A 13,785-nucleotide genomic window follows, 5' to 3' on the forward strand; every position below is an offset into this window, starting at 1 on the left:
ACTAGTTATGTAAATGGTGAAACAACAATCAGCTATGTAACTTGTGAAACAATTCACAAGTATATTTGTTTAGCAAAAGTGCAAAAATCACATTTTTCATCAGGATAAAAAATAAAAATGTATCACAACCACATATGTTCCCTATACTCTGTGGCCTGTCCTCTTTCTTAAGTACACACCCCAACATTTGAATATTTTGATTATAATATGTCTAAGGTTGTGTTACAAGGACACACCAACCTCCCCTGCCTAACTAATGAAACTAAATGTAGCTAAGTATGATGTGTAACAATCATCTTTAGCATACTGGGGAGTATCCTAGAATTGACTCTTCACAGATTCTATAGTCCACAAGGCTGAAATGAGGCCCTTGCTCTGTTCCGTGACAGTGTTTGAACGCTAATGGTCTTCTAATTCCACAGCTAATAGGGGATGGAGACACAGAAAGAGGTGAGACCAGGGGAATAGGGAAACGGAAACCAAAACAGTGTAGTGAGGCTTTATGCATAGATAGCATATCCTAGGAGCTCTATCACTCTAGGACAAGGAGGTTGAGGTGAAGAGAAGCAGAGATGGAAAGCTCTGATGATTTTGCCATATTGTATCCCCTGAATATGAACTGTTAACATTATTTCAAAGAATTGGACTTTTTAAGCTGACAATATTCACATAAGTGATGATACTGTGTTGGCAATATGAACTTCTCAAGATCTAAAACCTATAAAATGGACAGGAGGCATTTCTCCTCCTCTGCTTATACCTGGCTGGCTGTGAAGGGCAAAACTAGACTCAGGATAAGGACTTGCATATTTTCAGTATTACCCCAAAGATGCCAAAGTACCACCAAAGCAATGTTGAGAAAGAAGAACAAAGCCAAAGGGATCACACTCCCTGATTTCAAACTACAGTTGACCCTTAAATAGTGAGGAGGTTAGTGCCGACCCTCCCCAAAGTCAAAAATCTGCATGTAACTTTACAGTCAGCCCTCCATATCCTTCATTCCGCATCCAAGGATTCAACCAACCTCAGATCGTGTAATACTGTAGTATATACTATAGAAAAAACTCCACATAAAAGTGGACTTGAGGAGTTCAAACCTGTGTCATTCATGGGTATACTACTGTATACTACAAAGCTACAGTAACCAAAACAGTATGGTACTGGCACAAAAATAGACAGATCAATGGAACAGAATAGAGAGACCAGAAATAAACCAACGCCTATATAGCCAATTAATCTACAACAAAGGAGGCAAGAATATGCAATGGGGAAAAGACAACCTCTTCATTAAATGGTGTGAGGAAGACTAGACAGCTACATGCAAAAGAATCAAACTGGACCAGTTTCTCACACCATATACAAAAATAAACTCAAAATGGATTAAAGGCTTAAACGTAAGAGCTAAAACCATAAAACTCCTAGAAGAAAACATAGGCAGTGAGCTCTTTGACACTGGTCTTAGCAATATTTTTTTGGATCTGTCTCCTCAGGCAAGGGAAGCAAAAGCAAAAACAAACAAATGGGATTACATCAAACTCAAAATCTTTTGCATAGCGAAGGAGACTACCAACATAGTGAAAAGACAGCCTACTGAATGGGAGAAGAAAATTGCAAATGATAGGACTGATAAGGGGTTAATATCCAAAATACACAAAGAACTCATATAGCTCAGCATCAGAAAAACAAATAACCCAATTAAAAAATGGGCAGAGGACCTGAATAGACATTTTTCCAAAGAAGACATACAGATGGTCAAGAGACACATGAAAAGATGCTCAACATCACTAGTCATCAGGGTAATGCAAATCAAAACCACAATGAGATACCACCTTACACCTATCAGAATGGCAATTATCAAAAAGACAACAAATAACAAGCATTGGCAAGGATGTGGAGAAAAGGGAACCCTGGTGCACTGCTGGTGCAATTGTAAATTGGTGCAGCCATCATGGTAAACAGTACAGAAGTTCCTCAAAAAATTAAAAATAGAACTGTCATATGATCTAGCAATTTCACTTCTGGGTATCTACCCAAAGGAAACAAAAACATTAATTCAAAAAGATATACACACACCAATGTCCACTGCAGCATTATTTACAATAACCAAGATATGGAAGCAACCTAAGTATCCTTCAATAGAGGAATGGATAAAGAAGATTTGTGATATATACAATGGAATATTACTCAGCCATTAAAAATAAAATCTTACCATTTGTGACAACATGGATGGATATAGAGGGTATTATGCTAAGTAAAATAAGTCAGAAAGAGAAAGACCAACACTGAATGATCTCACTTATATGTGGAATCGAAAAAACGAAACAAAGAAAACAAAACAAAAACAGACTCATAGAAACAGAGAAGCAGTGGTTGCCGGGGAAGCGGGGTGAAAAAGGTGAAGGGGATTAAGAGGTAAACCTCCAGTTATAAAATGAATAAGCCACAGGGACATAATATACAACACAAAGAATATGGTCAACAATATTATAATAACTTTGCACGAGGACATATGGTTACTAGGCTTATGGTGGTCATCATTTCACAATGATACAAACGTCAAATCACTACATGGTACTTCTGAAGCTAGCAAGATATTGTACATCAACTATATTTCAATAAATAAATAAAGTGATTTCAGGCACACCTTGTTTTATTGTGCTTTACTTTATTGCGCTTCACAGATAATGCATTTTATACAAATTGAAGGTTTGTGGCAACACTTTGTCAAGCAAGTTAATTGGCGCCATTTTCCCAACAGCATTTCCAATAGACATACCTCCAAAGAAGACCTACAAATGGCCAACAGGTATATTTTTTAAAAGCTCAATGTCACTAATCAACAGGGAAAATCAAATCAAAAACACAATGATGGGACTTCCCTGGTGGTCCAGTGGCTAAGACTCTGTACTCCCAATGCAGGGGGCCTGGGTTCAATCCCTGGTCAGGGAACTAGATCCCACGTGCCACAACTAAGAGTTCACATGCTGCAACTAAAAAAAACATCCTGCATGCCGCAACTAAAAATCCTGCACGCCGCAACGAAGATCAAAGATCCCGCATGCCGCAACTAAGACGCAGCACAGCCAAATAAATAAATAAATATTTTTTAAAAAAACACACAATGAGATACTTCCTTATACCTGTCAGGATGGCTATTATCAAATGACAAAAAAAAAAAAATGTTGGTGAGGACATGGAAAAAATTGGAACCCTTGCACACTGTCGGTGGGAATGCAAAATGGTGCAACCAATGTGAAAAACAGTATGGCAGTGCCTCAATATTTTAAAATAGAATAACCGTATGATCCAGCAATCCCACTTCTGACTATTTATCCAAAAGAACTGAAATCAGGGTCTTGAAGACATGTTAACCCTCCTATGTTCACTGCAGTACTATTCACAATAGCCAAGATGTAGAAACCTAAATGTCCACTGACAGATGAGTGGATAAAGAAAATAAGGTATATACAAACAATGGAATACTATTCAGCCTTAAAAAAGGGAAATTCTGTAATATGAAACAATGTGGATGAAACTTGAGGACATTATGCTGAATGAAATAAGCCAGTCACAGAAGGACAAATATTGCATAATTCCACATATATGAGGTATCTAAAATAGTCTAATTCATAGAATCAAAGAGTGGAATGGTGGCTGCCCAGGGCTATGGGTGGTGGGAGAAATGGGGAGTTACTAATCAACAGGCATAAAGTTTCAGTCAAGCAAGATGAATAAACTCTAGAGGTCTGCTGTACAAAGTTGCACCTAGAGTCAACAATAATGTATTTATTGTACACTTAAAAAATAAACATGGTAGATTTCATGTTAAGTGTTTCTACCACAATTTTTTTTAAAGCCATACAGAATGTTATATAGTACAGAAGCATCATTTCATACCTTGTTGTAGTTGCTATCATGATAATCATTAATAATTTAAAATGGAAAGCACTCCAGTCTAGGAAGCCAAGAAGAAGGGGCAAGGGAAGAAAAGAGAGCTAATATTTATTGTGCCAAACATTTCAGATATTTATGCGCACTACTGCTTTAATCATTTCAACTTGTGGGAAAGATAATTATTATATCCATTTTGCAGCTGAGAAAGCTGAGTTTTAGAAAGATGAAATAACTTGTCTAAGGTCACAAAGATAGCAGGGACACAGTGATTAATCAGTTATCTGACTTCATCAAACAGCTTTGGCTTCTAGTGACCACTCTACTGATGACTGGCTGAATCATGCTTGGACCCAAGGATAATAATGTCTGCTCTACGTAGAAATTCACTTCAGTTTGGTGGGAATTTAGAAAAATCTGCAAATGTGTAAATATGTAAACATATAATTTTTATAAACAAAAAAGGAACTAGGGAGAAAAATGAGACTATATTATGAAAGAACTTTGAAATTTTAAAAGTATTCAAATAGGGGGCTTCCCTGGTGGTGCAGTGGTTGAGAGTCCACCTGCCGATGCAGGGGACACGGGTTCGTGCCCCGGTCTGGGAAGATCCCACATGCCGCGGAGTGGCTAGGCCTGTGAGCCATGGCCACTGAGCCTGCGCGTCCGGAGCCTGTGCTCCGCAACGGGAGAGGCCACAACAGTGAGAGGCCCGCGTACCGCTAAAAAAAAAAAAAAAAAGTATTCAAATAGATTAAATGATTTACTATATTGAAAAATAGACTGTAAGGTCAATTAAATTAAAATTAAATTGAAATTGAAAGCTGACTAGCTGTAATAGAAATTATGTGAGTTTTCCTCAGGAGTACTCAGTTATTCTCTCTTGGCCATCTATAGATGTCCTTCTTCCTCACCACCTACACACATTTGCCAACCCCATCCAAACAAATGGTACAGTTCTGAGCTTCCCAGGCTTACAACCTGTGATGTCCCTGGATACACGTATTTAACACGCAATAACTCTGTCCTTAGGTATGTGGCCAATAGCTTACACTATAGTCTTTATGTAAAGTGTCTGTTATTGCCACTCAGGAGAAATGGAAAGAATGACTTAAAGTCTAGAAGATATACTGTGTATATTTTTAAATCTACAATATACCTTCAGGTCTTTAGAAGAGCTAAGACGAACCATTTAAAGATACCTCTGTACAACCAAATACATTATAAGTGAACAGGAATTCTTAGGAAGATAGTCATCTTTGTATTTCCTGACTACATATTTTTGGTAGCCCTATAAATTTGGAGCTCTATATGGTAAAATTACCTCAGACTTCAAGGATGTTACAATAAAACAATCTTGTCTTAAATATAGTCACACAACTATATAGCTCAAAATTAGAAGCAAAGTCAAACACTTTAACAAAATTCAAAATATCCGAATGCCCTTCAGCATTTTTTTTTTCTGGTTGAACTGGTTTTGTTTTATTCAGCATTTATTTTTGTAGTGCTTTGATGGAAATATTCATTTAGTCATTTAATAAACATTTGTTGAGCATCTTAGATGTGCCCAAGACTATGCTAGGCCCTGGGAATTAGAGGCAAATAAGGCAGTCTCCACTTGAAAGGAAATCATTGCTGGAAAGGAAGGAGGATCTTTAAACAGGGAAATGATGTGGAATGTTAAGTTTGGAAATAAAGGTATGAACATATTACAAAAACTATAATTGACTAATCCACTCCCTAGAGGTTAAACACACTGAAAAAATAAACTCATAACAGCAAAATGCAAGGGCAGTTAATATTTATATTAATGTTGGTATACCCATTTTGTCTCTGAGAGTTGACCATAAACTTTGCTGTGTAGGTTCTCATGTATGAAAGTCTGTGATATTTTTATCTTGGATATTAATTTTTTATTGGTTTTGCTGTGGATCTATATAACCTCATCTAATTCCATTTCATAAAACATAATTTTAGATAGTCTAATGCTTTTCTATGCCATGTTTGCAATTTAGTTATTAGTTTCAAAGCAGAATGCTTTTAATTCTTTGTATGTTACAGGTAGCTTTGAAACAATGCATCACATAGTTCCTGTTTATTACCCACAGGTGGGTAAGCCAAAATTAGTTTTTTTCTCTGATACACAAAGGTGCCTTGCAAATGGAAATGCATCTCCAGAAAGCTCCCAAGAAGATAACCCTAAAATTATTGAAGACATGGGGTAGGTTCTTTCAAATATTTTTGTGTGTGATTTATCTTTTGGGGGGAGGATGGGACACCCTCACTGTCAACAGCACACAGGAAGAGAGCCCCTCCGTCTGTCTCCTCGTTCTCTGTTCTCAATTCTTCTTGACCAAGCACCAAAAAAAAAAAAAAGAGTTTATTGTTCATCGGCCCAAACAGTCATAAAGTTGCAGTGGAAGGGTTGATTCAGGAAGAGCTGGGAGTCACAGACTAGATACACCTACGGAGGTAGGGCAGGTGACTCAGTAAAGTCCCAGAAGCAGCATGTAAAGATGTCTGAATGAGCAGGGATCATATCAAAGGAGCCCGAGGCCCAGATGATAATGGGTGGTCCATTAGTGAGTAGATGGCTACAGCAGGGCATCTGGTGGCAGAAAGGAGGAGAAGCCAGAGCACTGCAGAGATAGGCTACTTTCACCACTTCTCCAAACCAAAGGTTCTTAATCTGGTGTCCCTGAAGGATACATCAGAAGTTTCATTAGATTCTCAAAGAGATTTATGATCCAAAAAATAGTTTAAGAATCACTATTCTAAACCTTGAGTATATACATAATTTAGCTCATTATGAATCAGCTCTGAGTCTCCTAATGAGAAGAAAATTGCTTTTTTTAATCTTTAAAAAAGATGTTATTTCTCTGATGTAAAGATAAATCATACCAGAAAATAACTTCCTTTATTCATAAAACTAACAGCCACCTGCTATATGCCAGACAATACTCAATACAATAAAAACTCAAATGAGATAGTCCTGATCTCAAAGATCTTGCAACAAGTTAGTGTGGGAGTCAAATGTGATACCACTACTATATACTGTGATAAATGCTATGGGCGTTATAAACCAGATCCTCATACATCTTACAAATTATCCATTCAACTTTTCTTCATTTATAATCAATACAATGATTGCTCTATTGATCTTTCCAATCATACCATAGTAGTCACTACAATATAATAAAGGGCAATAGTGTATTTCATTGAGAAAGCAATCAGAGCCAGTGGATGTACTCTGGAATAGATTTCCTTTTTCCAGAACTGCCTGATGAAGGTCACGTGGGTTTGTCACGAGACCCTCTTTGCAGGGTCCAGTCAAGGGATGGTGATTTAGCATTCCTTAATGGAGCCCTCCTGAAGAAGACCCATGAGCAACAGTGCTGCACTACCCTACCCCCATTCCCTGAAGAGTGGCTTAGGCTTGCCAGGAGAGGCTTAAGGGAGAGGGAGTCCTATGAGTCTGGAAAACGCTTTATCTGGGGAGAGGCAATAGGATATATAAGGAGTCCTAGTTTTGGTCTTGCCTCCTCTCCATTCACACACATAAAAAACAGAGGCTGTCTGAGAATTTGCCTTACTGATTATGTCCATTATCACTGCCATCAAAACCATAGCCAGTTTGTTCATAGCACCCCAACAGTTTTTTTTTTTGCGGTACGCGGGCCTCTCACTGTTGCGGCCTCTCCCGTTGCGGAGCCCAGGCTCCGCACGCGCAGGCTCAGCGGCCATGGCTCACGGGCCCAGCCACTCCGCGGCATGTGGGAGCTTCCCGGACCGGGGCACGAACCCGTGTCCCCTGCATCGGCAGGCGGACTCTCAACCACTGCGCCACCAGGGAAGCCCTAGTTTCTTAAAGATTTACATAACTCACGTCAATTCCACAACAGTGTTCTTGAGTCTTGTTTCTTTGCCAAGCATTTTGAAAGGTCTTGCTAGTATATCATCAAGGTGGAAAAGAAAATAATAAAAATGAACATAGCCTCAGAAAACAATATTGGTAAATCTGTACATTGCCACACACACTGTTAGATCAGTTGCGAGCTATGGCACATACCACATATTCTATAGCCCCAAGCAAAACTCTAGTCACTTGGACTGCACTGACAAATCACTATATTCTCATTTTCCTAACTAGGAACACTAAACACAGAGCTAAATGCATTTTTAACTGCTAAGTACTGCTAAGATAGGCTACCCTAAAGAAACCAGCAGAATAGAGGGGTTCCTGTGAGAATAATATAAAGAATGCCCTGCTTCTGCCACTATCAGTGAAGTTTATTATGTTCAATCCTGATTCCTAAGTTTTATAATGTGAAAAAGTATTACAAAAACATTTTCTTTTAAATATTTTTTATTTCCTCATGTAACATTTTCATTGAGGACATGCCAAAATATTGTTTTGGTATCACAAATGATCTAAGTCTTATTAAATGGGAATATCAGTTCTACCTCTCTTTAATAAAAGGTGACCAAATATATTACAGAATTTCATTAAGCTCTTGATAATAGATTGTTAGGGTATGCCTATTGCTAACATTTTACTAATTTAGTGTAAGGCTAAGAGACAATGAGGATAAAATTAGAAGGTTAGTAAAGTATTAAAAACAAAATATGCGGCCCAAATGTAAAGAACAGATTTTTAGTTTCTAAAAACGTTGATTAAACCAATTCCTTCCCTTAATTACTTGAAGGAGGATAATGAGCTGGCATCAGCAGAAGAGTCCCCTACAGTCTATATTTAAGATTCGAGGTGGGGAGCCTGTTCAGAGGTGGAAAGGAGCTTAGAGGCTTCTTCCAAAACGCTAAAAGTATGTGCCCCACACTCCTTTACGGTTTACACACTGAAAGCTGTGCCTGTATCCTATGTGGAACACAGTGAAGCAAAATCTGTCCAATGACAGGGGAATGTTTTCCACCTCCTTTATAAATGCATGCAGTCTGTGCTCATGTATATTTACACAAGCCTGCTTTCCCTACAGGGAGGAAAAAGTCAGACTCATTGACGTTGCTTTTGACCCTCAAACTGAACTTGATACTATCAACGTACACTTTAATTAAAGATTAGTTCAACACTATTTTTTATTTAAAGGCTGATTCTGAACAAATGCCTTCACTGTTCAATTAAAAATAACATATGTATTAAACAAAAAATGTGCACATATTGCTTCTTTCTATGTTTGTCACAGTAAATACTTCTGACAGATGTTTCCTCTCTTTTCAAACATGCTAGGAGGTACTTGAGCCTTAGTAATTTAAAAATAGACATTAAATGCAGTTATATATTGTAAATAAGATCCACTGAGAATACAGCACTGTACAACGAAAAAAGCAAACTGTTACTTGATTAACTATCTTTCAAGCCTAAGCGATATCAATAGAGTCAATCCATCTCTTTTCTTAATGTAAAAATAACTTTCTATATGGGTTAGAATGCCCTTAGCTTCAGATACCTTTAAGGAATGTGAATCCCTGGGACCCATAATTCATAGGAAATGTTCACTGTATGTTATTTAACTACTTATAAAATACCTACTACCTTTAGTTAGAATATGGAAGCATTAGGTTTCTTTGAGTTAAAAAATGACCTTTAAAAACAGTACAAATAATTTGTTTTTACCACTGTTAAGGTTATGTTTGAACAGTTGTAACAACAGATCTCCTATGTGCTTCAAGAAGAATTTTTTAAAACTTAGATAAGACTTTTAGTCATGAAAACTCTGGAATGATCTTATATAAACTCATCTGCAAAGCTCTAAATGTCTTCAGTTTTGCTGTGTTCAACCTAACCTCTAATTAACTTTTATATGCAAAATAAATTTATGTATCAGTAACGTAGATATAACATTAAGATTCTGGTTTGCAGTTCTCAAAGAACCCTTTGAAATTAGGACAACCCCCACCTCCCTCAAAAAACAGCAATAGTGGTGAGCGACATAGTGTTTCTTTAGAACAGTGTAAGCTCACTTTTGTGACTTCTAGTCTCAACTCTGTCAATGGCTTACTCTGTGAACAAGAGTTATGTAAGATCTAAGTTATAAAAATTGTATTAGTTATTTTCCATTTTAAAATGTCTACTTTGAAAGCTTAGTCTTCATTACCCAAACAAATTATAAAACACAGTAGGACCCTTTGAGATAAGAATACTATCAGCCCCATTTTATACATGGGGAAAATGAGTGTTGCAGAAGCCCAGTCAGAGGGGCCCAAAGTCACAGGACTGCCGTGAGGCAGAGCTGGGACTTGTATCCAGGTCATTGACTGCAAAAGCCAAGCTCTTAACTACACTGCAAGGGGGTCTCAAAAACACCCTCAAGTACAGGCAGATAAAGTAAGGGAAGCAGGTGAGAATGTGACTGAGGTAAACTGGAGAGCACATGTCCAACTAAAGGCAACTGCAGCCTGCAGCTACTCGGCTCCAAAACAGTATAGCCAGGCAGACATGTTGGAGGTGAGAAATGAGACTAGCTAGCAAGCAAGATATCTAGATTGTGAAATCATCTGATTTTTAAAATGTTTTAAATATTGGATCAAGTTTTTTTCTTTAAAAATGTCCATTAAAGTGAATAAGAAGAAAAAGAATCAAGTAATGCTAGCAAGGATATGGAGCAACTGGAACTCTCACACACTACTGGTGGGAATGCAAAAAATATTTCAGCCAATTTGGAAAATAGTTTGACATATTCTCACAAAGTTAAACACACACCACATTCAGCAGTCCCACTCCTAGGTATTTCCCCAGGTGGAATGAAAACCTATACTCACACAAAAATCTGAGCCCTAATGTTTTCAGTGGCTTACTCATAATCACCGAAAATTGGAAACGACCCAAAGGTCTCTCAATTAGGGAATGGATAAACAAACTGTGGTACATCCATCCAATGGAATACTACTACTCAGTATTAAAAAGGAATGAACTAGCAATACATGACACAACATGGATGGACCTCAAAAGCATTATGCTAAGCAAAAGAAGCCAGACTTCAGGGAGATCAGCTCGGCGCTTTGTGACCACCCAGAGGGGTGGGATAGGGAGGGTGGGAGGGAGACGCAGAGGGAGAGGATATGGGGATATATGTATACGTATAGCTGATTCACTTTGTTATACAGGAGCAACTAACACAACAGTATAAAGCAATTATACTCCAATAAAGATGTTTAAAAAAATAAAATATAATAAAATAAAGAATACAGACTTAAAAGGCTACACACTGTATGATTCCATGACATTCTGGCAAAGGCAAAACTATAGAGAGAAAATATCGGTAGTTGCTGAGGACCTGGGGTTGACTACAAAGGGTCAACACAAGGGAATTTTTGGGGGGTGATGAAATGTTGCATATTTTTATTGTGGTAGCAGTTACATGACTGCTAGTGTTTTTCAAAACTGCTGAACTATACATTCAAAAGAATGAATTTAAGTCTGTAAATTATACCTTAATTAAACAATGAGGGAAGTAGTTGACAGGTGAAAAAAAGCACCAACTCTATAAAACCCATTGATATAGATATATAACAAAACAATATATTTTCTTCACTGGTATGTGTGATTATTTTACAATATAAAGATAAGATGCCAAACTATTTGACACATTTAGAAAAAAGATAAGTATGATTTTAAGACCTACATCACGCTCAGTGAGATAAAATCTACGGCACTCTAAAACCAGATTAGACAAGAACTCCAAAGAAAGACATACTATAAAAATAGTATTTGGACTGTCCATAGGGAGTCAAGTTAAAGTATGCCCTTTATTGAGATAGCAGATACAAAAAAAAAGTTTTGCAAATAATGAAACACCCTACAAATAGTAAATAGAATCGTATGGTAAAAAGCACAAGTGTTAGGGTCAATCTGCCTGGCTTGACTCCTGTCTCTGCCACTTACTATCTATGTGACCTTGGACAAGTTACTTCAACCCTCTGAGCTTTATTTTTCTCAACTGTAAATGTAAAGTCCTCAAAGGGTTTTTGTAAAGACAAAATGAGAAAATAAAGTGCTTTTTGTAAAGCACTTAGCACTTAAGAAGTGCTAAATAAGGTACCTGTTACTAATTTATGTAATGTGGAAAATTTGAAGATTTTCATCTTCCATTTTGAATTTAATTGCAAATACTGGTTTCTTGCAGGAATTAGGACTACTCTAAAGTCATCAGAGGATTCGGAGATGCTGCTTAGAGTGGCAGCAGATAGGACAAGGGGGGTGGCCTGCAGTGGCTGGTCTTGTTACATCAGTCCTTTCTTTGGAACTTGACTGTTGGGCAACTCAGCAGGCAACTGGCCAGGCATTGTTAGCAGTGAAGTGCCTCTGCTGTGCCTGCACCTCCACCCCACCTCCTAAAGCAGCAGGAGACTCTAGCAGGCTAGGCTAGGGTGAGGTGTGTGAGGTGCCAGGGCGCAAAACATAAGGAGCCCTGATCACCTAATTTGCCTACCCTAGTCGGCCCACCTTCCCTCCAGTATTCTTATTTCCACATCGCTCCCAACTCATAGATTTTCCACATTCTTCCCTTCCTCAGGGGGAAAAAAATCTGTTTCTGCTTCCTTTCAAGCCTGAGAAGATGCACAGTTTAGTAACTAATCATTAGCCTTCACTATTGTTATTGTGTCCTAGATTATATATGTTTGCTACCTGTTGTGGATAACTTTCATTTTTGAAATAATTTAAACGCTGTTTTGTTTTGTTTTTTCTCTGTCAATACAGGAATCTCTCTTTGAAGGAATCTGAAAGCTTGCTGACGAAAAATGATGTATGTGAACCTCACCTTCTTCATAACTCAAAAGTAAAAAAAATGTGTTTGTAAAAAACCAGTAAATTCAGCCTTAAGCGATCTGAAACGTGTGACTCTTTACCTTTATAGTATTACTAGGCAACATCATCCTTTGTGGTTTGTAGTTTTATGGCATCTCATTATATAAGAAGAACCTTTTGAGTTCTTGTTTGATTTGCTTCTTTATAGAATCCGAAACAGTGCTTTCCAACTGCTTTATTCCTCATTACATACAATTTACAGGGGAAATAAAGGTGTGCTTTCTCATTCACCAAAAGAAAGTAATCCTTTTTTGAACCAATAGTATTTTGGTGTGCTTCTTTCTAAAGTGTAAATCGAACTACAGTTACTGAACGGGAATTGAGATGAAAACCTGAGGATTCTTTTGATTCACTAGTATACTTAAAGTGTGTGGAACTCTACACTCAAATACAATAAGTGCCACCATTACTATGCACTAGTCGGTAGCTCCAATTTTAAAATCTATGGTAAAGGATGAAATTATGTCAGGTATACAAGAACGGTTTCATTAATGCTATTTTAAATTCGATATTCAGTCTTGACCGCAAAGAAGGTGTTTTAACGTCCTGCTCTTCCCCACGCAGGCACTATTTTCAAGGATGGACTAATCACTGGGAAATACGGGGCGTCCGCTCAGACTTCACCTCTGAAGGCGATGGGTCCAAACGGGCAGAAGCCACAGAGGGTCGGGGGGTGTCCAGGGCCCAGGCTTCCTGGGCTGCTGGGAACGGGCCTCGCGGGGCAGCGCCCCCTTTTCTCAAGGAGGCCGGAGAGAGCCCCTCCCCGCACGGCCGCCGGCCCCGCTCCCCGGGGGGGCCACGAGGGCTAAACACTTCAGGCGAGTTCCCCGCAGGAAAACTCCAAATCCGTCCAAATAGCGAAACAAAGCGGGGGCCCCTGGGGGACGGGTGAGGCGCCGGAACCTCGGGGAGAAGCGACCGCGACTGGGGGAACTTCCTAAGGTACCACAGACAGTGGGCGCGCTCGAGCTAAGTGCAGTTTATCTCTGGGCGGCTCAGTAAACTGGTCACGGAATCCCGAGGGTGGAGGGACTACGCTTTAAGCAGTTAGGGCAGCGGGAGACATTTAC

General features: G+C 38.6%; 2 protein-coding genes across 2 annotated transcripts in view; one reads left to right on the forward strand and one right to left on the reverse strand.

Moving 5' to 3' along the window:
- Positions 1-6,847, forward strand: part of PPP1R42 (protein phosphatase 1 regulatory subunit 42) — a 31,903-nt gene extending 25,056 nt beyond the window's left edge. The window contains exon 7 of the mRNA XM_089899071.1: positions 5,957-6,847. Within this exon, the coding sequence (XP_089755197.1) occupies positions 5,957-6,116 (160 nt within the window). The 3' untranslated portion in view covers positions 6,117-6,847. The remainder of the gene's footprint in view (positions 1-5,956) is intronic.
- The window catches only part of CSPP1 (centrosome and spindle pole associated protein 1), a 199,374-nt gene that overhangs the window by 185,313 nt on the left and 276 nt on the right, over positions 1-13,785 (reverse strand). The window lies entirely within an intron of this gene.

The sequence above is a fragment of the Delphinapterus leucas genome, chromosome 17 (assembly GCF_059928025.1).
Source record: "Delphinapterus leucas isolate spDelLeu-1000000601 "Yukka" chromosome 17, BTC_Dleu_Yukka2, whole genome shotgun sequence".
Classification (NCBI taxonomy): Eukaryota; Metazoa; Chordata; class Mammalia; order Artiodactyla; family Monodontidae; genus Delphinapterus; species Delphinapterus leucas.